The sequence below is a fragment of the Staurois parvus genome, unplaced genomic scaffold, assembly GCF_062004578.1.
Source record: "Staurois parvus isolate SC_StPar_1 unplaced genomic scaffold, SC_StPar_1.0 ptg000051l, whole genome shotgun sequence".
Lineage (NCBI taxonomy): Eukaryota > Metazoa > Chordata > Amphibia > Anura > Ranidae > Staurois > Staurois parvus.
The window spans coordinates 1,177,350-1,202,127 of record NW_028317847.1 but is presented as its reverse complement, the minus strand read 5'-3'; the positions used below and the strand labels follow the sequence as shown (position 1 = coordinate 1,202,127).

The following is a 24,778-nucleotide window of genomic DNA, read 5'->3' as shown; positions in this document are numbered from 1 at the left end:
TTATATTTTGTTGCATTTAAACAAGATTGTCAATCCAACAAGAAACTAAGCAATGGAAGTGTTTTACACCCAATAATTCTTGTGGAGGTCTGGGTGCAGATTATATGTATAAAATTACTCAGTGCTCTTAAATGTCCCTGATCTGAACCTCTCCTTGTTAGCCTAACCTTAATACCCGAACCCTAATAACCTAACCCCTAAAAGTAATCTTTAACAATTAAAGCCCTATTCACATATTACACAGTGGGAATGCGGTTTCCCACTTACTATTTAAAAAGCGCGATTCACACACATTTCTGCCTGTCTTGCACAGGGCAGCCCATTCACTTGAATGGGCTGCCCTGTGTTCGTTTGTCACTCCAAACAAACTTGAGGACCAAATTTTGTCCGAGCCAGGCGCGATTTTACATGAGCAACAGTCAAAATGTCCTGTGTTTTTGCCGCAATTGGAATTGCAGACAGAATCGTGACGATTCTGCTTGCAATTCCTAATCGGTCACTGTGCACGAGCCTAACAGTTTTAGCACTTATCTCTCATGCTGATGCTTACTTAATCCTGGCATTTTATCCCTAACTCCAATCTTACCTTACGTCTTTCACAGTTGTACAAGTTCCTCTCCTGTACTGAAATTGTTTAGCCTTATTTTAGTGCACACTGTGAGTTTTTTAAAGTGTGCATTAGAAGCTGCAGCAAGCCAGATAGAGCCCTCCTCATTTCCCAGCTGTAGGATCTTCAGCTTCATCTAGCTCTTTCAATCCCCTGCCACATTGACCCTGGCCTGGCTCATTAAGTTCATTTTGGTTCCTATAATCATGGAGGTTCAGCATAACATATCCACATCTTCAAGGGTAGTCTGCATGCAAATACAGTCTGCCTAATAGTGTATGCTCCTCAAGAATGACACCCACCCATGGAGGCTCTTTTTTCATAGCTACCCCCAAGGGCCAACCCGCATCTTTATTAATATTTTCAGGAAGTTATGTATAGCACCCTATCAGCCCCTTCCACCAGCCATAATCTGCAGATTAAATGTCAGTTTAACCATTTAAGCTGAAACATAATACCACTTGTCTTGAACTTTAATCCTATATCCTACCCTTGACCATAACATTATTTTAACCCTTAGCCCAATGCCTAATATTAAATTAACCTCTACAGGAGCATACTTAACTGATGTTATGACGCTGAATTTAATGGTCCCACCTAGAGATCAATCCATCCTGCGCTTCAGCATAAATTCTACACACATACCCATATGCCAGTAAGTCATCATCCACATTTCTACTGGTTCTGAGTCTCAGCTCCAAAAAAATTACTGATCTTTGAAAACTTACCTTGTGTGAAGAACTTGGTGCTTCTCCCTCTTCCTGGGATGGCAGGTGTGAAGGCATTTGTCAAGTGATTTCTGATGATGCATATAATCAGATAGAGCGAACCAACCAAAAGCACTGCCATTGAACAAATAAGATTGGCAATTTCTCTACATTGGGTACATTTTTGATATTCCCAGTTTTTTCTTTCATTGATGGATTGATAATCTTGAACTCTGTCATAGTCATATATTTTCAATAGGTCTGCTTTTATAAACTACAATTTCAGATTTAAATGATAGGTAACATAAGGGACATTTGTAATGCCCAGGAAAAACCCCTGTGTTGTCACTGGTATGTGGTGTATATTGGCAAAGATAGCCAAGGCTGCTGCCTGGGGCTCAGAGGAAAGTAGTGCAAATCCATCACTGATTGTAGTGATAATCCAAGGACAATTTAAGCACTAAAACAAAAAACCTCCTTTAGTAACTAACAAACAGCATTCCATAAAAAGCTAATGATTTTTTTATAGTCACAATATACTCAGTTACGGTATATCTGCCCAAGGAGAACCAGCATAAGGCTTCATCAGTAAGGGTATAGGCAGGGTAAAAAGTGTTAAAGTAGACTTCTACAGTTTACAAGCTTATGATTCACTCAAGATTCACCAATGGAATTTTAAACAGAAATGCTTATACCATAATTATAAAGCATTGCATTTTACATTCAACATCCCCCCTCTAAATTGGGGCAAATCTAAGCATATGCCAAGGACTGCCTACAAGGACACCCACTGCTTGTTTGTCTCAGTCTGCATTAACTATACAATGGTCACACATTCACCTGTACAATCCCTGAAGATTTCTGTGTTTGCATTCACTCTACTCTATGAAACATTTGCTGGTAGTCTATATATAAATCCAACAAATGCGTAACTCTACCCCCTCCCCGGATTAGTTTACTAATGCAAGCTGCCTAAGCATGGAACCATTTTGCCAACAGAGAACATGTGATCAGTGTCTCTGGATTGGTCAAGTGACTCCTCCATCCCATGATGTTATAGCCCTCTCCTCTTTTTCCTCTTCCTCCCCTCCCTTCACCTTTCTACATTACCTTTCATGTAGCAGCCAGGGGATCCTTTCATATTATAGCTCTTTCCTCCTCTGAGTGGCTAATTACTCTCTGTGCTTACTGAACTCCACAGCCCCTTTCCTCACCTCCCTACATAACCTTTATTTAGCTGTCAAGGGGAATACTATTGAGTGTCACTTGATTGACACTTGTCACTTGAGTCTACTGGAGCTGCCATCATTACAACCAACATGGTGGCACCCAGCAACAGTCTCAGGGCTTTTGGGTGTCTTTACATTGGAGGCTGTTACAGGTAAATAACATATATATATATATATATATATATATATATATATATATATATATAGAAATTAATGGTCTGACGACAGGGTTTCTTTAATATCAGAGGTTTTTCTTGAGCTTTATTAATGTCCCCCTATTCATTACAACTGAAACATTGACTAGGACGTTTATACAGAATGCTGGTGGGAATCCACAAATTGCCAACTCGTGTTCTAAAAAGTGAACGCTACATGTTCCATCTTCCCTCTCTGTCTTTTCCCTCTGAACTAATATTGCCTTTATGTCTGTGTCGTTTTCTGTGTGTGTTTGTCTTGTTTTCTGACTTTACGATATCTATTGTGCTTTAGACAAATACCCCAGGGAGATTATGTTAAAAAGGCTGGAGATGTCGACTCTTTTTATAGCGACTTGCCTCCTGGAGTCAGCTCCAACTCAGCATCTAGTTCTAAGAAGAGGTCTGCTATTCTGTCGCATTTTCAGATATCTGCCTGTTCCATCCCACATTATTCCATTAGTCAGAACATTTCATTGTTTTGCCGAAGGTTTGATCACTTTATTTATTTTCTATTTTGTGGAATATTGAATACGGGATTTTCCCTAAATCTTTGACTAGAAAGTGGCAGTAGCCAGGGTACCTTATGTGCATTAAAAACTCCATTGTTGCTTTGTAGCCAACATTACTTTAAACAGTCAGGTGGTGGGGGAACTATGCATCAACACATATTTCAGGTATGAAGGCTTTAGTATATTTTGTTCTATACTAACCCTACGTTATTATAGTATACCTAATCGAAATCTCATATACGCCTTAATATATTAGCACCTTCCTACCTAGCTCTGGTGTCCCTATAATTGGCTCTATATGCCAGGGGGGGAGCAGGGCAGACTTCCTGATTATATGACCATTGTGATTGGATGTCACAGTGCTTAACTGATCAGGAATCTGTACGCCAGCTCCCAATCATAGTGAGAGACAGCTTTGACAGCTCAGTCACTGAGCTGGGAGTGAGCAGTGAGTGTGCTTTCAGCACAGATACCTTGGCAAAGAACACATACTGTGTATGCAGCATGTGGGCATTAAAGCCTACCTTCTTTGCTGCTGCACATATGCGGGCAGCAAGAGATTAATAGAATTTCCAAAATTGTTTTTAAATTTACAGCCTTTTTTTCAACAGAAATTCTGGTGATCCTGCCACCTTGTTCAGTTACTTTGTATTATGGGTTGTCAACTGAATCCTATTTGTGCTTCTGCATTGACAGTTTCTCAAGGACCTGGATCACCATTGTTACCATTATGAAGCAATGATGTTGAGCCAAAGCTGTTTGGGTTTTCAAGTAGCTGCAGTATCTGAGTACAGTAGTTGTCAGTGCAGATTCCTAAGTCCACGCTGTTTACTGTGGATGGGGGACTCCATGGACTGAATGAGATTACTGACTTTGTAGGGCTGGCTTAACTCTAGATCAGGGGTCTCCAGTCTTTCTAAACAAAGGGGAGGTTTACTGTCCTTAAGACTTTAGGGAGGCCGGACTGTTGCTAGTGAGAGAAAAAAACATCCTGACACCACTGGAATTAATGTCCCATCATTAGTATCAGTGGGAGGAATAGTGCCCCATTGTTGCTATCCGTACGAGAAATAATGCTCCATCCTTAGTGTCAGTGGGAGGAAGAGTGCCTCATGGTTGGTATCCACGAGAGGAAGATTACACCATTGCTGTTGTCAGTGTGAGGAAGGGTACCCCATCATTCATGTCAGAACAAGGAATTGTGCCTCAAATCAGTTCCCAAGGGCCAGATATGAGACGCAAAGGGCTGCATCCAGCCCGCTGGCTGCAGTTTGGAGACCACTGCTCTGGACCAGCCTTTTTCAACCAGGGTGCCTTCAGGTATCTTCAGGAGTGCCTTGACAAAATTACTAAAAATTAACCAAAAAGTGTACACAAGTGGACCAAGCCTGCATTTTAGTTACACAAAGCCACAGGTTTGCATTGTGCACCATCACAACTTTCTAGTGTCATAATGGCCAATGATGTCTTTTGGTTGATAAGAAGGACATCAAGCACCTGCACAGCATCCTTGCTTGCCCCTCTCCATCAGCACTGGGGTCACATTAGCTGAGTGAGGGAAGGAAACTGAGGGAGAAGAGAAACATTATAATACTAGCCAGTACCAGAGTGCAAAGGTGTAAGAATAAATCACCTTTAACATTGGGTGTCCTACATGTGTGGATGTTGCAGCATTCTATAAAACTAGTACTTTGGTTTTTTACATTTTAGAATGGGATGCCTTGAGATTGTGCAGGATTTTAAAGGGTGCCTTGTCTAAAAAAAAGTTGAGAAACACTGCTCTAGACAATATGAGCTCCCAGCCTGGGACATTTACTGTATAAAGCAATGAACACATTAAAGCGGAGTTCCACACTCTGTAAAAAAATAAAAGTCAACAGCTACAAAAACTGTAGCTGCTGACTTTTAAAAAACAGCCTCTTACCTGTCCCATGATCCCGCGGTGCCCCTGCCGTTGCATCTTCAGTGTGGGCACCCGGCTGTGACAGCTTGCGGCTTCACAGCCGGGTACCCACTGCGCATGCATGAGTAGCGCTGCGCTTCCTGAATGGCCCTGTCCTCTTCTGGGACCTGTCACGTGTCCCACAAGACTACGGCGAGGGAGGGTAGGAGGATAAATTCCGCTTCCGACCGCTTAGGTGATCACAGTGGAAGCGGGAGCGGGTATCTGTCAATTTCGGGTACCCACTCCCCAAAGGTGCCAATCCTTAATGGGGAGCGGGGGACCAACCTTTAAAGCGGAACTTCCCCTTTTGGGTGGAACTCCACTTTAAGAGCAGGTATGTCTTGAACCAGATGTCTAGACATATGCAAGGCAGCGAAAGACTTCCATTGTGAGTCTGTACTGAATCCAACAGAACAAAAATGTCAGGACATGAGATACATTATAACTATCATAAAGAAAGATGCACATGGAAGCATAGCAATCAACAGAACAAAAAAAAAGCCTTTTTTCCCTATTGTGTACAGTTTATGCAGCCTACTATGCTAGAGCTGGCATAAAAGGCTTACCAAATGGATTAGCCTTGGACTTACACATGATGCTAAGTGCATTCCCTCCACATTTCCAATCATTGGAAGAACTGAGCACAGTATCCACCTCCACTACGTTGTTCCTTCAGTGTTATGATGGCTACAAAACGACTTGATGTGCTTATATTGCTTGCACATAGCATTGGCAGCTTCTTTTTAAACTGATTTTCAACCACAATTACTAGAAGCTTGAGACGTGTCACTAGCTTCTCCTGGATTGATGCAATGTATTGTCTGAAGCATTAAACTAGCTGGCCAAAGGTGTGCCACTGCTGTGTAAATGTGACAGTTAGTGTTTAAAGAATTTTGAAATGGCCATTTAAAGTATCTATTAATTTTCCAAAACATGAAGTTGTCCATTGGATTAATTGCAATTATAAATCTGTTGTAAATTATTTTCTTTTTATTACCTGTCTTGGACAGACAAGGCACACCACTGTTGAATCTCAGAAGCCGGTTATGAAGCTTCTGTCATTAATTATCAACCTGCTACTTTATAGTCAAAGAGACAATTGATGTAAAAGTATGATATGACTTGATAGTGTTTATAGTGGCTGTTGCATGAGAAAATAATGATTTAGCAAAAAGTTTCAGTGCAGTACCAAGATCTAGAACAGTAATATGTTATTTCAGACCACTAAATTAAAAGTATTTTTTTTCATAGGGAAGGGAATGATTAAAACCCCTGCTTTTTTCCTGTTTTTGTTCCATTGGGGAGATTTCCATTCAGTTCCTGTCCAGTGAAAAGAACAGGAAGTCAGAGGAAATCACTCACAAGTGAGGGAAATCTCCTCTCAGGCAGTTGTCTCTTCAAACAAGTGTCCCTTTGGAATATTTGCTATGTATTCTTGTTCCAGTGACAACTAAAGTATTTTTATTTTCCACCATTTTTAGTCCTGTAACAATGGTCATCAGGACAAACAGACAGGGTGAATCTCCCCAAAAGGGGCATAGACAACCGCACAGTTTTTGCATGCTGGGCACCATTATGTTCCACATCAGACAAGCATGCTTTTAGGTTCTCTAAGCTATCAATTACTGTTCATTTAACTAATAAGGCTTTATCGTAAAATCTTTGGTCCAGACCAGGAGAGTCATTCTATAGAATACGAGAATCTATTGTGTCTTTGAGGTTATGAATGATGCCACTTGTAACTGTGCTTTGTCTCTGTGTTATATGTACACTTAGAAAATCAAAGCTGGTCTTGTTATCCTTCACTAAATTATCGAGGCAGATTCTTTGTAAATGAACAGGTGCTGCATTTTACAAAGGGGGACTTATTAAGTATTGCAGATCAGCATATACAGTAAGTGCATTCACTATATGCACACTGTTCAAGCACTCATGATATAGAATGAGAGTTTAACATGGAAGTAGTGACAAACAGTGAAATTAATTAATTTCAAAAGTACCCCTACATAGGGAAAAGAACATTCATTAAAGTTGAACTCTGGGCAAGTAGTTAAATATACATGTGAAACCTTGCTTTCACAGCAAGATATGGGGTGGGGTAAATCTTTATCACCAGTGCTGACCTATGAGCGACAAATGCGCCAAAGAAGCTCCTGAACCTCTTCGGACATTGAGCATCGGCAAGTTTATAGCACGTTTGCTAACTGTGCTTGGGGTGCTGTTAACATTAAAGTGGTACTAAAGTCAATATCTTAACTTGTACCTACAGGTTAGCTTATAATCAGGTTTACTTGTAGGTACAATGAATATCTCCTAAACATGCACTGTTTAGGAAAAATTCAAATCGGCAAAAGCTGATGAAATCACCCACGCATGCACAGTGACACTCTACATTCAGGGCACACAGTATGCCGTAGAATGCAGAGTGACGTCATCGTAGGCCCTGGCCATTCAAACAGCTGGATCCTACAAACCCAGAAGGAAGACTGGCTGAAGATGGAAGTGCTCGGGGAAACCATGACAGCACTGCGCTGGAGGGCTCCTTTTGCAGGTAAGTCTTTCATAATGTGGCAGTATGCACTGCACATTATGAAAGTCTGTATAGTCTGTATAAAGCTGCTGCCTTAATGCAGTACATCAGTGTCTCAGGTTCCTGCCTTTACCTTTGGACTTTCTGGGAGCCCCTTATCCCAGGGTGATTCAATATGCAAATCTCAACCTTTCCTGGGAAAGTTGAGAATATCCCACACTGCCTCATTAACTCCTTATTGGACAATGAGGCTGCCCATCACATTGAACAGCAAATAGGGATTTGCGGGAACAAAAATGAGATTTGTATATTAGAACTTCTTTATAGTGTTTGGGGAGAGGAAAATTTAGCTTTAAGCCAGTTTGCTGAAGTTAAAGATGTCACTTGAACCCACCCAAAAGTGAATTATTTTAGTGAGTTGTTTTCTTTTAAGACTTCTCAGAGACTCAAATAGTGAGATCCCCCCAGGATTTACCCAGCTGTGTATTTCCTACCCTCCCCACCCTACCTACACACAAATACAGACACCTCCTGCTGCATTCCTATAACATGCAATAAATTAAAACCCAACAAGGAGAGAAAGATGTCCTCATACTGGAAGCAGCAAGTTGTTAGAACTGTGAATTTCGGAAAATAAATCTAAAAAAAAAGAGTTCCTGAAAATATAGGAAACCTTTTGGAGTGGATTCACACTGGGCACAGTTGAATTGAACTATGTCCAAGTTTCTCTGTCCCTCTGGACACTCCCCAACTGGTCTGCACTCACACTGGACTATAAGCAAGTATTCCTGGGCACACTTACATCTCCTCTACCAAACAGACCACAGTGTTCCCCGCTTCTGTGCTCAGTCATTTAAGGAGAGTTCTGTGCTCAGTCATCTGTGGAGAGTTCTGTGCTCAGTCTTCTATGGAGAGTTCTGTGCTCAGTCTTCTATGGAGAGTTCTGTGCTCAGTCTTCTATGGAGAGTTCTGTGCTCAGTCTTCTATGGAAAGTTCTGTGCTCAGTCTTCTATGGAGAGTTCTGTGCTCAGTCATTTATGGAGAGTTCTGTGCTCAGTCATTTATGGAGAGTTCTGTGCTCAGTCATTTATGGAGAGTTCTGTGCTCAGTCATCCGTGGAGAGTTCTGTGCTCAGTCTTCTATGGAGAGTTCTGTGCTCAGTCATTTATGGAGAGTTCTGTGCTCAGTCATCTGTGGAGAGTTCTGTGCTCAGTCTTCTATGGAGAGTTCTGTGCTCAGTCTTCTATGGAGAGTTCTGTGCTCAGTCTTCTATGGAGAGTTCTGTGCTCAGTCTTCTATGGAGAGTTCTGTGCTCAGTCATTTATGGAGAGTTCTGTGCTCAGTCATTTATGGAGAGTTCTGTGCTCAGTCATTTATGGAGAGTTCTGTGCTCAGTCATTTATGGAGAGTTCTGTGCTCAGTCATCCGTGGAGAGTTCTGTGCTCAGTCTTCTATGGAGAGTTCTGTGCTCAGTCATTTATGGAGAGTTCTGTGCTCAGTCATCTGTGGAGAGTTCTGTGCTCAGTCTTCTATGGAGAGTTCTGTGCTCAGGCACAATTTGCACTCACACTGAGGCAAATCATAACAGACCACAAGTGAATCATGCCTGGGACCATCTCTTCCAAGTGGTCTCAGGCACGGTAGACCTAACCATTCCTAGGCACGGATCAGAGCACTCACACTACAAAAACTAAGTGGAGTGTGGCAGTAACCAGCACAGTTTGCTTCAGTGTGAGTGCAAACCATGCCTGAGCACAGAACACTCCATAGATGACCGAGTACAGAAGAGGGGAATACTGTAGTCTGGTTGGCAGAGGTGATGATGTAAGGGTAGACCAGCTGCGATTTCTCCTGCGCTCTAGGGCCCAGACCAGTGGCAAATAGATGGAACCAACACCAGAGCAAGCGACCACCAGTATATTTCAAGGTTGTGCAGCTCCAAAACATGGCTGGGGAAGCAAAGTGAAACAAAAAACAAGAAGCGCACCAAACTTGCGCATTACCTCAGTAACAGAATTTATTAATAGAAGATAGGTACTCACAAACAGTACAGGCATGTAGTCCTCAAAGGGACTTCAAAGATAAGAAGCCAGCGCGAATCCCATCATGGGGGTAGACAATCAGTATAGCTGACACGTTTCGAAGGCTATGCCTTCTTTCTCAGAGCTTCTTCCTTCGAAACACGTCAGCTATACTGAGTGTCTACCCCCATGATGGGATTCGCGCTGGCTTCTTATCTTTGAAGTCCCTTTGAGGACTACATGCCTGATTTTATTCGCTGTTTGTGAGTACCTATCTTCTATTAATAAATTCTGTTACTGAGGTAATGCGCAAGGTTGGTGCGCTTCTTTTTGTTTCACTTTTCTTTTTGTTTCACTTTGCAGTAGTGATGATGTAAGGGTGCCTGTGAATTCTTGTTTATGACCCAGTGTGAGTAGAGACCAGTAAGGGAGGGGAAAGCAGAGACAATTGATCTCGGGCATGGCTCAGTTCAACTGTGCCCAGATTGAGTGCACCCTTATTGGCCGACATCAAGCCATATATGAGTTTTAGCTTAATATTGTGACATTTCTACCATCAAGATGTATGTCATTAATCCCAGTGATACATTAGTATGCTTGATAAGGGAGATTAAGGAGGCTGACATCACTGAGAATGATGTCCATATTTTGCTACTATTGCAGAAAGGCCACAGAATAGCTACCATTCCTGTTTATATAGCTGTTGCCTGGTCATTAACAGAACAAATGTTAGATAATAGATAACAGATCATAGGTGTCTATTTTGTCTAGTTTGTCAATATTATTTAATATGTTTTTTGTTACCATGTGTGGTTTTTGTGATGTTTAGTGTATTAATCACGGGCATGGCTGTAATCACCACATGTGGGAGGATTCAGTGGTGTCTGTTCTGTTTTCAGATCAAATGGTCTGTCTCACTCATGGAGCGAGAGGATACCCGACACCAAACATGTCTCTGATGTCTGTGAAAATGGACGACCGAGGAGCAATTCCTGGCAAGGTGAGTTCTTATCCTTCGAATTGGGATAGAAATTGCATTTTATAGATTTTTTTAAAAAGGGGAACAAAAAACAAGTCAAACTGACCAAAACTGAGCCATTCACCTACATGCCCCTACTCGGCCTATGAATAGGTTGACACCATTTTTTGAGATCTCATGACTATAATTACCAATATATGAGCAATTAGGTAAAATTAATGTGTAGGCCTTTACTAAATAAAAATCATATGAAATTCACCTCTGTAATACATGCACATTCATCCATGGTCTGTCTAGGAGTCCCTTTTGTCTCTGTAGTCCAGAAGTACCATGTAATCCGGTTGCAGTGTGTTTCCAAAAGTAGTGCATGCACTAGTGCAGTGTAGTGCGATTTTGAACCCATACAAAATGAAAGGACTCAAATTGCACTGCACTGAATTGCATGTGAATTACACAGGAATGTGTATCGTGTTCCTCTGCGATTCCTAGTGTGAACCAGGCCGTAAGCCTGGTACACATATTAAGTTTTTTTTCTGCTCAACTCAGAGCGTTGGACAAAAAAAAAAAACTGAGAGGTCGCCATGCTAACTATCCAATGTTAGTGCTGGATCGTCCCTCCTCCCCTAGAACACACTGGCCAGCACTCGCAGCCATTGGCTGCCAGCGCTAATTGGATGTCGGTCAGCTGCTGGTTTTCCAGTATGCTCGTTCAACAGCAGCAGGTTATAAGTTCGGCTTTTATTGGTCAGAGAGCTGTACACATGGGCTGAAAGTCATTCGGTTTGTATTGTACCTGCTGATTTCGGCCGATATTCAGCCTGTGTGTACCCCTCATTACTTTGTGGATAATATAACTAACCCTATACATTGAATCAGCCTATGAAGAGATCAATTACAATAGTTGGCAGAGTATACAAAATAAGAACACATATATAGATCTCAATTCTAAAGCAGATGTAAAACATGGGAGCATCTGCAATCTTTGTTACACCGTATGTTACCAGGTTCAGTGAAATTAATTATGCCCAGGCTTTGTTTTGGTAAGAATATAATAGCAAGCTTTGATGCTTGTAATCAGACAGTAAATTGTGAGTCTCTGACATTCGTAAGAGTATAATACTAGCCTTGATGTGAATTCATTTTGGAGCTAATAGTAAATCAAACATATCTGTAGCAAATTGGCAGCAGTTAAATGAATCCAAACAGCTTATTCCCTTTTTGTAATAAAACAAAAAGAAATGCACTGGTTCTACAGCTCACTTCAAAAAATAAATGGTAATTCCACATTAATAAAAATATAATTCGGTGCCTGGCAGCCTTCTCAGTAAAAGTGTATTACTGATAATGAGATTCTTTCTGGATATTCTTTCACTAAAAAGGATTTAGCCCCAGTGTTCTCATTTAGTAGATATAAAGTAATAATCTTTTAACAGTCTACATTTCTACATCAAACTGTGGAGGCAAGTTCACATATACACGCAAAGATAAGTTCCATGTACCTGAACTTTATCATTTGCAAACACGCCATACATCCAGATGTTACCTCTCTATATTAGTTGCAAGGGTCCTCACCTCCTTATGGTAAAGTGTTTTTTTTGGGATACAGTCATATGCAATGTTGTAGATGTATCAGCTTTAAAAATATGCAGAGGATGGGTTCATCCTGTAATAACAACTGAGTATGCACCCAAGGAATTCAGGCAGCCAACACGTATTGAGGGACTTGGTTGTCATTTTTTAGATTATATCATACGTGTAGAGGCACTTTTATTTTGCCTTGCACTTTTTGAACAGAGTACTAAAGCCAGTTTATTTCTGATCACCAGTATGTGGTGTTGACATGTACTGTCTCCCTGCCCATGACACATTGCTGCAATGCCCGATGTTGAAGCAACTTTGTAAGTAAACATTGACCAGGGGCATTGCTAAGCTAAGGCATCTGAAACACTAGTTCCAGGTCTCCAACAAAGTCCCCTATGGGCTCATTCCTACTGCTACAACCTCTCACACAGGTAAAACTGATAACTGCTTTTTTCTAGAGGGGCCTAAATGTTTAAACGAAAAAATAATTCACAGCTTTCCTTGTATGCTGTTCCGTCTCTACTGTTGGGCAGAAAGTATTTCAGAAGTTTGCCCTCAAGTACTATAGCCTAAACAGCAGGCAGATGGTGGGTCTGTCTACCTAGAGACTAGCCATGGTCAAGGGATGGGGGAAGGCAAAAAGAGAAGAGATATGGTACATAGATACGGCTCATGTTGATGGATGTTGCCCTGCATTTGATGTGCAAAGCAGGTCAAATACATGTTTTTTTTTTAACACAAATGCATATGGTCAAATGGAAAATGTAGAATTTGACTGGAGCACTTGTCGACATGAACTATACAGAACACGAGAGACTCTCTTCACAGAGGTGTAACCCAACACTTCACCTTTAGTGGAGGTTGATTGTAGCTAAATGCTGCAATCGTAAATTCAACCTGTTATGAGAGAAGTGCTGGAGCTCCCATTGCTGGCCTCTACTACTAATGCTAGAGGCCTGGTTGTGTCTAACTTTTGAGTCAAAGATCTGGGACAACATGGTGCTTGGTATATACAACAAGAGAAAGTCAGAAGAAAACCAAAAGTTTGCATTAGGGTTGCAAGAGTACGAGTACAGATACTTGTGCTCAAGTACTCACTGATATCATTTACCGATATCTATGTGCTGCAATTTGAGGCCATACAAAATGAATGTCTCAAATCGCATTGCAAATCAAACCGTACCTGCAGGGAAACTGCATGGTATTCAGACAGGAATTGCACCACATGCCTGTTCAAATCACATGCAATACTTTGCACTGCCATTGAAGCCTATTCATTTTGTATGGGCTCAAATTGCACCGAAAAGGTATTGGTTTCAGATATTGGAGCATTTACACAAGTGTGAGTACTCATGCAAATGCTTAGTATTGGCACCAATACTGGTATCGATGCAACTCTGCTCTGCATGTCTGCACTTGTTCCAGGTCAGCTATTTGGACATGAAGCCAAAACTTCAGAATGACAGCCAGGCAATCAGCATTCTTTAAAGGAGTGGTCAACAATGCCAACCTACAATATTCTCTTATGACAAATTCCCTTAAATCTTCTTACTCTAAAAGCACACCAGTACTGAGCAGTACTGTACCTGTAGTAGTAAAAGGGTACTATGAAGGAGGACAGTAGTTCTTAGATACTTTGTGAAATTGGAATCATAGTATTTTCAGCTGTTTATGGCAAGTCACACAGCTTGTTTGTTCATTTTGTCATGTTTTCCAGGAAACATAAGCAGCAGCAGGAAAAAGCTTCGAGGAAAGCGATTCAGACCCCGCTCCAATTCCACTGAGTAAGAACCTACATCTTGAATAATTCATGCTATATAAAACCCAGCAGGCCAGCCTTTGTTTCAAATTTAGGCAATTCGTGGCTTGCTAACTGTTGTAGAACTGCAAATCCCAGCAAGCCCGGCAAGCTTGCTAGAACTTGTAGCTGTGCATCATCTAGTGCTGCAGGATGCCTAATTGTCATTTGAATTGAAGCTTGCTTTATGCACACACAGCTTAAGACAAATGGTCACAATATGTTCCATCTGTCATCTACTTCAGCGCATGCCGTTCACGCTAACCAGTTCTGTTCATTGAGATTTAATCTAAGATAGGGTTTATGTCTTTTTATCTATGTATGTTGATGTTCTGCATAGGTCAGTCTTTTCACTTAGTGATCTTGTGACAGGTTAGGACCAGTAAACCGAAAACAATGACTGACATTTTGTGAAAGAGCTGCTAATAGACCATTATACCTAAGAATCAGGGGCAGACTGACCATTTGGAAACGCGGGCACTGCCCGAGGGACCGGGGTCAGTAGGGGGCCCCATGAGATGCCCCTGGTACCTTTTTCATAGGCTTTTTTGAGTTTGAGCAAGGACACAGGGGCCCTATGATCCCCTATTGCCCGGGGGCCCCATGAGTTGTCAGTCCGCCCCTGCTAAAAATGATCAAGTTTATCGTATAACTTTGCCAGTTTTCTGACCTAACTCATAGATCATCTGCTTCATTGGACAGTCTGCAGGCTAGCAAACTAAAAAAAACCTGAAACACATTTTTTAAATTAAGAAAAAATGTGATAAAAGTTAAAAAAAAAAAGAAATGGTGCAAAACTGGAAACTTACAACATAACTGAAAAATAATACGATAAATAGTAACGTAGAACAACATCAGCAAAATGAAACTTTATCAGCAAACTAGAACAATATAAATTACAACAGCTGATGAATAAGGACAAACCTGGCACATTTCAACACAATGGTTGAATAGGGAAAAAACAAACTACAGTATAATTGGCAAACCAGAACAATAAAACCAAACTGACCAAAATCAGCAAATTACACAAAAACTAGAACAAAATCAAGAAGCTACAATATAATCGGTGCATTAAAACAAAACAGGCAAGCTACAATATGATGGTGATGATGGAAACAATTGGCAGATAACCAGTAAACAAGGACAAAACCAACGAACTACAAAAGCACTAGAAAACTTGAACAAAACTAGCATACAACATCATAACTGCCAAACTAGAATAAAACCAAGAAACTACCAAAAAAAAACCAGGTAAACCAATCCATAAAATTCGGGATCTAGAACAAAACCAACAAACCACACCATAACTAGAACACTAGAAAAAAGCCAAAAAGTACAATATAACTGGTTAACCAGATGAAAATAAGCAAACTAGAACATAACCATTGAACTAAGACAAAACCTACAAACTACACCAGAACTAATAAACTAGAACAAAACAAGCAAACTATACAAGAACTAGCAAACTAGAACAAAGCTAGCAAAACTAACAAATTCTAGCATTCCAGTAAAATACAATATACAATATAACAAAATAGAAAAACTACAACTGAACTAATAAATAAGAACAACACCGGAAAACTGCCACATTGTTATCAAATAAGAACTTTGTGAAGTACAATAAAATTGGTGAACTAGAGCAGGGGTCTCTAAACTTTCTAAGCAAAGGGCCAGTTTACTGTCCTGCAAACTTTAGGGGGGCCGGAATGTGGCCAGCGGGAGCAGAAATGTCCTGGTATCAGTGGGAGTAAATACTGTCCCCTTTTTTGTATTGGGGGGAAGAATAGTGACCCATCATTGGTCTTCGCTGGAGAAATTAGTCTCCCATTGTTGGTGTCAGTGGGAGGAATAGTGTCCCATCGTTGGTGTCAGTGGGGGGAATAGTGTCCCATCGTTGGGTGTCAGTGGGAGGAATAGTGCCCCATCATTGGTGTCAGTGGGAGGAATAGTGCCCCATCGTTGGTGTCAGTGGGAGGAATAGTGCCCCATCGTTGGTGTCAGTGGGAGGAATAGTGTCCCATCATTGGTGTCAGTGGGAGGAATAGTGCCCCATCATTGGTGTCAGTGGGAGGAATAGTGCCCCATCATTGGTGTCAGTGGGAGGAATAGTGCCCCATCGTTGGTGTCAGTGGGAGGAATAGTGCCCCATCGTTGGTGTCAGTGGGAGGAATAGTGCCCCATCCTTGGTGTCAGTGGGAGGAATAGTGTCCCATCATTGGTGTCAGTGGGAGGAATAGTGAGCTATATTTGGTATTAAGGGGAAGAACAGCGAATCATTGTTTATGTCAGTGGAATAGAGTCCCATCATTGGTGTAAATGGGAGGAATAGTGCTCCATCGTTGGTGTTCGTGGGAACAATAGTGCCTCATCATTGGTGTCAGTTGGAGGAAAAGTGCCCCATCATTGGTGTCAGTGGGAGGAATAGTGCTCCATTGTCGGTGTCAGTGGCAGGAACTTTGCCCCACTGTTACTGATAGTGGGGGGAATAATGCCCCAAGGGCCACATAAAAACAAGTAAAGGGCCGCATCCGACCCCCGGGCCGTACTTTGGAGACACCTGAGCTAGAGCAAGACTATCAAAGCAATACAAAAATGGCACACTTATAACCAGCACTAAACATAACAGAACAAAGGAGAAACATTGATTGGAATCATAGGATATGATGTATATGATATAGGAATGATGTGCTCAGATGTTTAGGGGTGTACTAAGTTGTACAATTCCGGTTGTTAAACTTCAAATATTCATTAAGTTACAGTTGCATATGAAAACAGTTACAAATAGTGAAATCTGAAACTAGGGAATTTATAGATGGAAACGGGAAACCCAGTGGTTAAATATTTTTTCTTAAAAAGTGAATTGCGCAATGAAAAAAGCAATAACCATTTCATATCTATGTAAAAGTCCCCACACCTGTACAGAATATGTACTATTTGACATGTATATGTTTTGCTGTGCTGCTTATTCTATGTTAGGTGCCATTTTAAGCTACAGGGGGCTGAAGGTGATGGTTGGTATTTTGTAAAGGACTACTTGGAAGGAAGTTAGCTGCATTTAGACAACCCTTCTACACCATCTTTATTTGAAATAGAATTTTTTTTTACTGTCTATGCATATTCACATTTATCCTGGACATAATATAGCTAGTTGTAGTTACTCACATTCAGCTGGACTTGTTCTGTAAGGACATTTTTTATATCCACATAGGTAAATCAGTCACCTTAGTCCAACAGCATGGATTGTGCTGAAATACCCAACATCCAAACACAAGCAAAGTAACCTAGTATATAAAGTGCAGTGTAGTGAGGAAATCAAAGATCTGTACAATGGGGAAACAAAGCAACCTCTCAAAAAATGAATACAAGGGTAAAATCTGCTCCATTTAGCCAACAAAGTACATATTCACCTTTGTAAAAAAAAAAAAAAATCATCAGCCTCCTCAGTGTGGTATGGCCCTTTCAAATCTCCAAGGCATCAACGAGCAGGTGCGAGCAGCCCGAAGCTAGATTTTATTATCTATAAACAGCACAGGAGTAAACAGCCATCGGAGGAGGTAAGTATTGACCATAGTGGGGGGAATATACTGCTGTATGTATTGGGGGGGTTAAGGAGGGGGCTGAGGGAATTTTTTGTACTTTAAACCTAATAAGTGATAGTAAATTACTAAGTTGTTATATCTACACCCAATGCATGCAACCTTGTTTTTAATTTACCTAATTTCCAAAAAATGTGTAGACCCCTGACCACCACGCCTATATGAGCTTGTTGGATGTCCCATTCCAAAACCGTGGGCATTAAAATGAAAGTTCTTCCTTCCTTTGTGGCTATAACAGCCTCCACTTTTTGGGAAGCTGTTCCACAAAATGTTGGAGTGCGTCTGTGGGAATTTGTAGTCCTTCAGCAAAAAAAACATCTGGGACTAGAAGACTTGGCTTGCTAATGGCACTCCAGTCCCAAAGGTGTTCAGTAGAGTTGAGGTCAAGGTCATGTTGAAGCATTATTCTCTTGGTCCAGCTCTCCAGTGTGCTGCCAGTACAGGGTAACTTTGACAGTTCTAGTCAAAAAGACTTAATAACAAAAAAATGCCATTTTGTTTACTTCTTTTATAGTCTGACCACATAACAAGTATAATAACCCTACCCAGTCCAATTTAATCCTTTTATAACTTTTGTTATTTTTTCTTACATAAAACTCAGAATTCCCGTAATTTCACAAGCACACTATGGGTCGTCTTTGTGACCAACCAATGTGTGAAGTCATTAATACCACACAATCTGGAGACCCACACCTTGTTTATTGGTGTCAATTTATTTGATTGCTAGTATTTTCTTTGTAGCCTCAGTCAAATGCAGGCTTCTCTTCCTTCTAGCTGATTTCTCCCTGTAAACAGGTACAAATTATTTCATCATCAAAATGACAAAACTCCTCTCTCCAGTCTCCTTTAGTTTGTTGATACAGACAAGAGGTTTAACACTGAACATCAGGAATATGAAGAACTACTCTTGCAGGGGGGCTCCCTTCGCACTGTGAGAGTTAAGTGTTCGTTTTTGCATAGGGTATCAGTAAAGCACACTTTTACTTACCTTATCCCTTGCTTTTCTGGTAGCCAGCACTCTTCTCTTCTCTTAGATGCACCAGGTCGGTGGGCCTTTGGCATATATGTAGGACTGATGGCCCTGCATTGTGTACAATGGCGTCAGCTGTGATCAGTGTTAAGAGGCTTCGGAGGACCAGTTGCAAGGAAGCATGAGCCTCTGGGAGCTAGAGATAAGGTAAATACATGTGCTTTCTACTGGTGCTCTGGGCAAAAACAGCACTTACCCATTGCAGTGTTTGGGAGCCCCAGAGCAAGGGTAGTTTTTTCGCTTTTAAAAAAGACAATCACAAAAGGGTAAAGACAGCCATAGACATGAGGTGACTATTGTTCTGGCTAGAACACCTTATTTTATACCGATTATTTATCCCATGAAAACCTGGAACCTGAGGCATTTGCATGCATCTTCTTGCTCCCTGCTGGTGACCTGAGCACTTATATTTCTGTCAAAAGCAGAACTGAAAGACTTCCTCAGATGGTTGAATTGTTCCATCATGGACCACTGTTTGATGTCCATGCCAGCTTAAAGTGAAACATTTTTATTAAGGGCAAAGTGATGGTGCCTGCTGTTAGGCAGCTCCCCCCTCCAGTAAGGTATACTCACCCATCCATAATATCTCAGTACCTTCCTGTTGCAGGAGTACACCCTGGTTAAGATGTCAGATGATGGCAGAACTTAACCAGGTGGATTCCATTACTGCCCCTTCCCACATGACAGAGTTCAGGCCTATTAATAGGCAGCCCATTTCTGAATACTGTCACTTGGAGGAGGTTGCATACCCAGAAGTTCTGCCCTTGTAGAGCAGTGGAGAAAGGGTTACAGCTGCGGAGGGAGGCAGCAAAGTGCAGATTGGTGAGTGTATTTTGCAAGGGGGGAAAGGCTATCAGCCATTATTTTTTTAGTTATAGATAGACTAGGAAAGGGTTAGAGACCCTGTCAGGTTTTTACTGCTGTCTGTGTCCCTGCTGGGTACATTAAGTCACTCTGTTTGTCCTGGTGACAACTGTCCCTGTCAGTGAAAGTGAGGAAAAATCTTAAATACTGAGTTATCATACATTTGTTCTACTGCTAGATATCTATTTTCACACTGCACCTTTTCCAAAACGTGCATATGCGTTCTTGTCGTGTTTTTACCACATTTTTCTGGTGGGTTTTTAACATGTAAAAAAAAAACGACACGTGACTCAAAAACCATACCAGAAATACAACCGTGGTGCATTTTTTATGCATTTTTGCTATGTTTTCCAGTCATTTCAATGGGGAGGTGCATTTTTGTTGCATTTTGTTTTACGGCACCAAACAAGCACCAATAACACACCAAGTAGGACTTTGAAAACCGCGACAGACCCGTAACTGACCAGTGTGAAGAGTTCCATAGGATTTAATGGTCATGCATTTTTCTTGCACTTTTTTTAACACAAAAACAGATCAGTGTAAAGGCAGCCTCAGGGGCTATACTTTATTTTAGAGAGATTTTACCTCACTTCCTGTTGTGTCTCAGAGACAGAAAGTGAAGCAAAAGCTTTCAAGATATTTTAAGAATGGAATAGCCAAACAAATATTGGGGAAAATCATACAATGCCGTATCCTAGTATATTCAGGAACCAACCAATTCCACCCATAAGGGACTTTAAAGGCTCCATACTAGAGGCAGCATTAGCACAATTATAGTATAACAATATAAATGTTAATAATTGCAATCTTTTAATAAAATAACAAATAGTTGTACTGGTATGCTTCCACAATTTTTTCGCAAACATCATAAAAAATAATGCAACATTCTGTGCTAAAAAGACTTATACATGGTCCATATAGGTTCTTTTTTTTGCGCATTCTTCAAATTCCAAGTCCAATGCATTTCTTAGCTTGGACCGCTGCTTCTCCGGGGACAATATCATATTTCAGTATGTATTATTATTGTTCTATTTTATGTTTTATGATGCTTGTGAAAATTGTGGAAGCATGCAAATACAACTAGTTGTTATTTTATTAACTTATTGTAATTATTAGTATTTTTATTTTTATACTTCTTAAGTGTGCTAATTCTGCTTCTAGTATGGAGCCTTTAAAGTCCCTTATGGGTGGAATTGCTTGGTACTTGAATGTGTCTTTCAAGGTGTTTACAATTAAAAACTTGACAGGGGTTTTAACCACTATCTACTCTCTTCAAAAACTAAAAAGTCAGTTCATAGTTGCATCATAAATTGGGTATCAAGGGAGAACATACACTTCTTCCCAAAGACAACTTGGTTGGAAACTGGATATATATGCAGCTGCAGAAGAGCCCCTCTAAGCACCTGTACCATGTTTCCTATTCTTTATCAACACCGTTCATTACCCTAGCACTTTTCTCTCCTGAATGCTGCTTTGCTTGCTTTGTTTTATTTTTTTATTGTGTTCATTCTCTCTTTATAACCATTTCCATTTCCCTTTCTTTCTGATCCAAGCCTGTGTTGTATTATTAGACTGTATACCCTGCTTTCTCTGTTCTTCTGTCCCTCCTGTCGCTTTCTGCAGGTATTTTAACCCTTCCTACAAAAGAGAACATTATGTAGCTATATGGGTAGAAGATGTGAATAAAAACACAGATGGACCATACATTAGGTATTATGTAATGTGACGCTTGAGACATGTCGCCATAAAGTGTTATGGTGGAGCTTGAGATATATACATGACAAGGTGGATATATACAAAACGTCTATGTGTATATATCCTAAGTTCTGTGTTACTGTATATATCTGTTAGTGTGAGAGTGTCAACTTTATCTTAAAGGAGAAAACAATCCCCAAAAACGTGTATTTTTAATATTATCCAACACACATTTTTATCTTTAAACTACAGTCAGGAAATTCCGCTAACATTAAGTATTTCTAAAGCCAAGAATAAAAAATTATATAAATGTATATAAAATTATATAGCACTGCTTACAGTGTTTAGATACGGTGGCTGTATTAGTTTTCTTTTTTTTCCAGGATTTTTGCCCTGCCTTTAAAATGTCCTGTCTTAGGGTAACAACTCTCACTCACTGGACAGTATCTATGGAAGAGCAAATATGTCACCCCAGGGTGCTCACTTCTGAATTGGGTTACAGAACACCTTCCCCCTATCCGCATCTGTCTGATGTGACCGAGGAGAACCATGAAGGGTAGATAACACTGCTTGATATTTCAATGCAGTAGAGACAGGATAGCCAGGAAGTTATGAACTGCCTTTATTTGTGGCAGGATCAATAAGTATTTTTTCACATATATATATATATATAACAAAAGGTTTTCAATTGTTTTGTTTTTTTTTACATTCCAAAATTGGTAACAATACGTTTATTACTGTGCCTCCCTCACGTGGGCATACTACAGAATACACTCGTGCGAGGGCCATATTTGCCCACAGGGGGCATCACAGGTGTCCCATACATCCCCATGTAGTTAATCCTATTAATATCAATTGAGACACCATGGCTGCATGGACACATCCAGAGCTCCCAATTTGACAGCTGTGTGGGTGCACTGCCCCGAACATATCTCTGCGTTAGGGGCAGTGTACCTGTATGGCTGTGAAATTGGGAGCAGCAGCAGCTGTGTCCATGCACCCGTGTACCTGTATGGCTGTGAAATTGGGAGCAGCAGCTGTGTCCATGCACCCGTGTACCTGTATGGCTGTGAAATTGGGAGCAGCAGCTGTGTCCATGCACCCGTGTACCTGTATGGCTGTGAAATTGGGAGCAGCAGCTGTGTCCATGCACCCGTGTACCTGTATGGCCGTGAAATTGGGAGCAGCAGCTGTGTCCTTGCACCCGTGTACCTGTATGGCCGTGAAATTGGGAGCAGCAGCTGTGTCCATGCACCCGTGTACCTGTATGGCCGTGAAATTGGGAGCAGCAGCTGTGTCCATGCACCCGTGTACCTGTATGGCCGTGAAATTGGGAGCAGCAGCTGTGTCCATGCACCCGTGTACCTGTATGGCCGTGAAATTGGGAGCAGCAGCTGTGTCCATGCACCCGTGTACCTGTATGGCCGTGAAATTGGGAGCAGCAGCTGTGTCCATGCACCCGTGTACCTGTATGGCCGTGAAATTGGCAGCAGCAGCTGTGTCCATGCACCCGTGTACCTGTATGGCGGTGAAATTGGCAGCAGCAGCTGTGTCCATGCACCCCTGTACCTGTATGGCGGTGAAATTGGGAGCAGCAGCTGTGTCCATGCACCCGTGTACCTGTATGGCCGTGAAATTGGGAGCAGCAGCTGTGTCCTTGCACCCGTGTACCTGTATGGCCGTGAAATTGGGAGCAGCAGCTGTGTCCATGCACCCGTGTACCTGTATGGCCGTGAAATTGGGAGCAGCAGCTGTGCCCATGCACCCGTGTACCTGTATGGCCGTGAAATTGGGAGCAGCAGCTGTGCCCATGCACCCGTGTACCTGTATGGCCGTGAAATTGGGAGCAGCAGCTGTGCCCATGCACCCATGTACCTGTATGGCCGTGAAATTGGGAGCAGCAGCTGTGCCCATGCACCCGTGTACCTGTATGGCCGTGAAATTGGGAGCAGCAGCTGTGTCCATGCACCCGTGTACCTGTATGGCCGTGAAATTGGGAGTAGCAGCTGTATCCATGCACCCGTGTACCTGTATGGCTATGAAATTGGGAGCATCAGCTGTGTTCATGCAGCCATGGTGTCCCATTTGACATGAATGGGACTGCTTGCATGGGGATTCATGGGACACCTGTGCATCCTTGTGCAAACAAAACATGGCCCTCACAAGGGTGTATGCTGTAGTACTCCCACGTAAACAAGGCCTTAGTACTTTAATATGAAGTTTTATACATTTGACATTTCTTTTTTTAATAGCAGTATCTGTGCTAAATGTCACAAGCCTGTACTCTGAAGGTGTCTAGCATGGGCATTGGGTGGGGGCTGCTGATGTAACTGCATTATCTGTAATGGCTAGTTTGTTGCCAGCTACACAAAGTTATACAATAGGATGTAGACATGCAGGATTCATTTGCTGCAAAGAAAATAAAATGGAAATTCCTACTTTTCTACTAGACTGGAATCTTTCTGTGAAATAGATGGATCCTCACAATATCCTAGTGAGGAACAAATTTATAACCTTCTTTTGGGGATACATTTTTCTTTTAATAGATAGCATTCTTTTTGGACCTCTTGCTTCTTGTGGTTGGGCTTCTTATGTAGACTTGGTTATGATGCTGTTACAGTGGAACTCCAGCCAAAAGTTCTTGTAGTTTGGAAACAGTGAAGGAGTAAAACCTCTGTCAATGGGGAGATTACCCTTCACTTCTTGTCTCAGTGATTGTTGTTTTTTGCACAAGAAGTATGGGAAAATCTCCCCAAAGGAGATACACACAGCAGTATAACCTGGGAGAGATTTTAACCCTTCCTTATTTAAAGAGTTCCGCTTTAAATTGGGGTGTCTCTGCATGCTGCCTCTCACTACTGATAGCTGCCAGTGTCTGTACTTACTTTGTATCCATTGCATGCCTTCTCTAAACACACATTATTTCTACCTTCACCATCCATCTGCAATGTTTACTTTACTCATGCAGATGCATGGGCATGAGTCGTCTGGTCTACAAACCATATGCAAGCTGATTTTCCTAAATTATAAAGCACAAGGATTTTCAGTCTCCCCTGAGATTGGTCAGGCATGACTCTGCTGCATGACCAGTAACATTACTAATAGTGGACCGCTCCTCATGTCATCACTTATGGTGACCGCCGTGGTACACAATGTCAACCAGCAAAGGTCACCAGAAGACTTCACTTGCGTACCATAATGCTTATTGAAATACAAAATGCTGTAACCCATGGCAACCATGCAGCTTTTACACGGGCTATATTGGCTGTACAATCTGTACAATTTGTTACTATCAACGTCTAACCTCAAATTCTCCCGGTTTCAAATGACCGATCGATAACAGTTTGAGTGGAAATCAATAAAAATATATTTATGAGTTGCATCCAGGTCGTTTTTGATCTTCTTCTATTCCATCTTTGTTAAGCCTTTCTCAACCTTTTCAACATGGTGGAACCCTTGAAATAATTTTCCAGGCTCAGGGAACCCCTGC

At 41.4% G+C, this 24,778-nt stretch overlaps 1 protein-coding gene across 8 annotated transcripts in view; it reads left to right on the top strand.

The window, feature by feature from the left end:
• ADAM22 (ADAM metallopeptidase domain 22) overlaps nucleotides 1-24,778 on the top strand; it is a 368,503-nt gene that overhangs the window by 319,115 nt on the left and 24,610 nt on the right. Inside the window, exons 27-30 of one of the 8 annotated variants that reach the window (XM_089666234.1) lie at nucleotides 3,033-3,227; nucleotides 10,645-10,745; nucleotides 14,023-14,089; nucleotides 21,217-21,303. In XM_089666234.1, the coding sequence (XP_089522360.1) occupies nucleotides 3,033-3,227; nucleotides 10,645-10,745; nucleotides 14,023-14,089; nucleotides 21,217-21,303 (450 nt within the window). Of the gene's footprint in view, nucleotides 1-3,032; nucleotides 3,228-10,644; nucleotides 10,746-14,022; nucleotides 14,094-21,216; nucleotides 21,304-24,778 lie in introns of those variants that run through there. The other 7 variants (XM_089666236.1, XM_089666238.1, XM_089666235.1 and 4 more) reach the window with 7 other exon arrangements.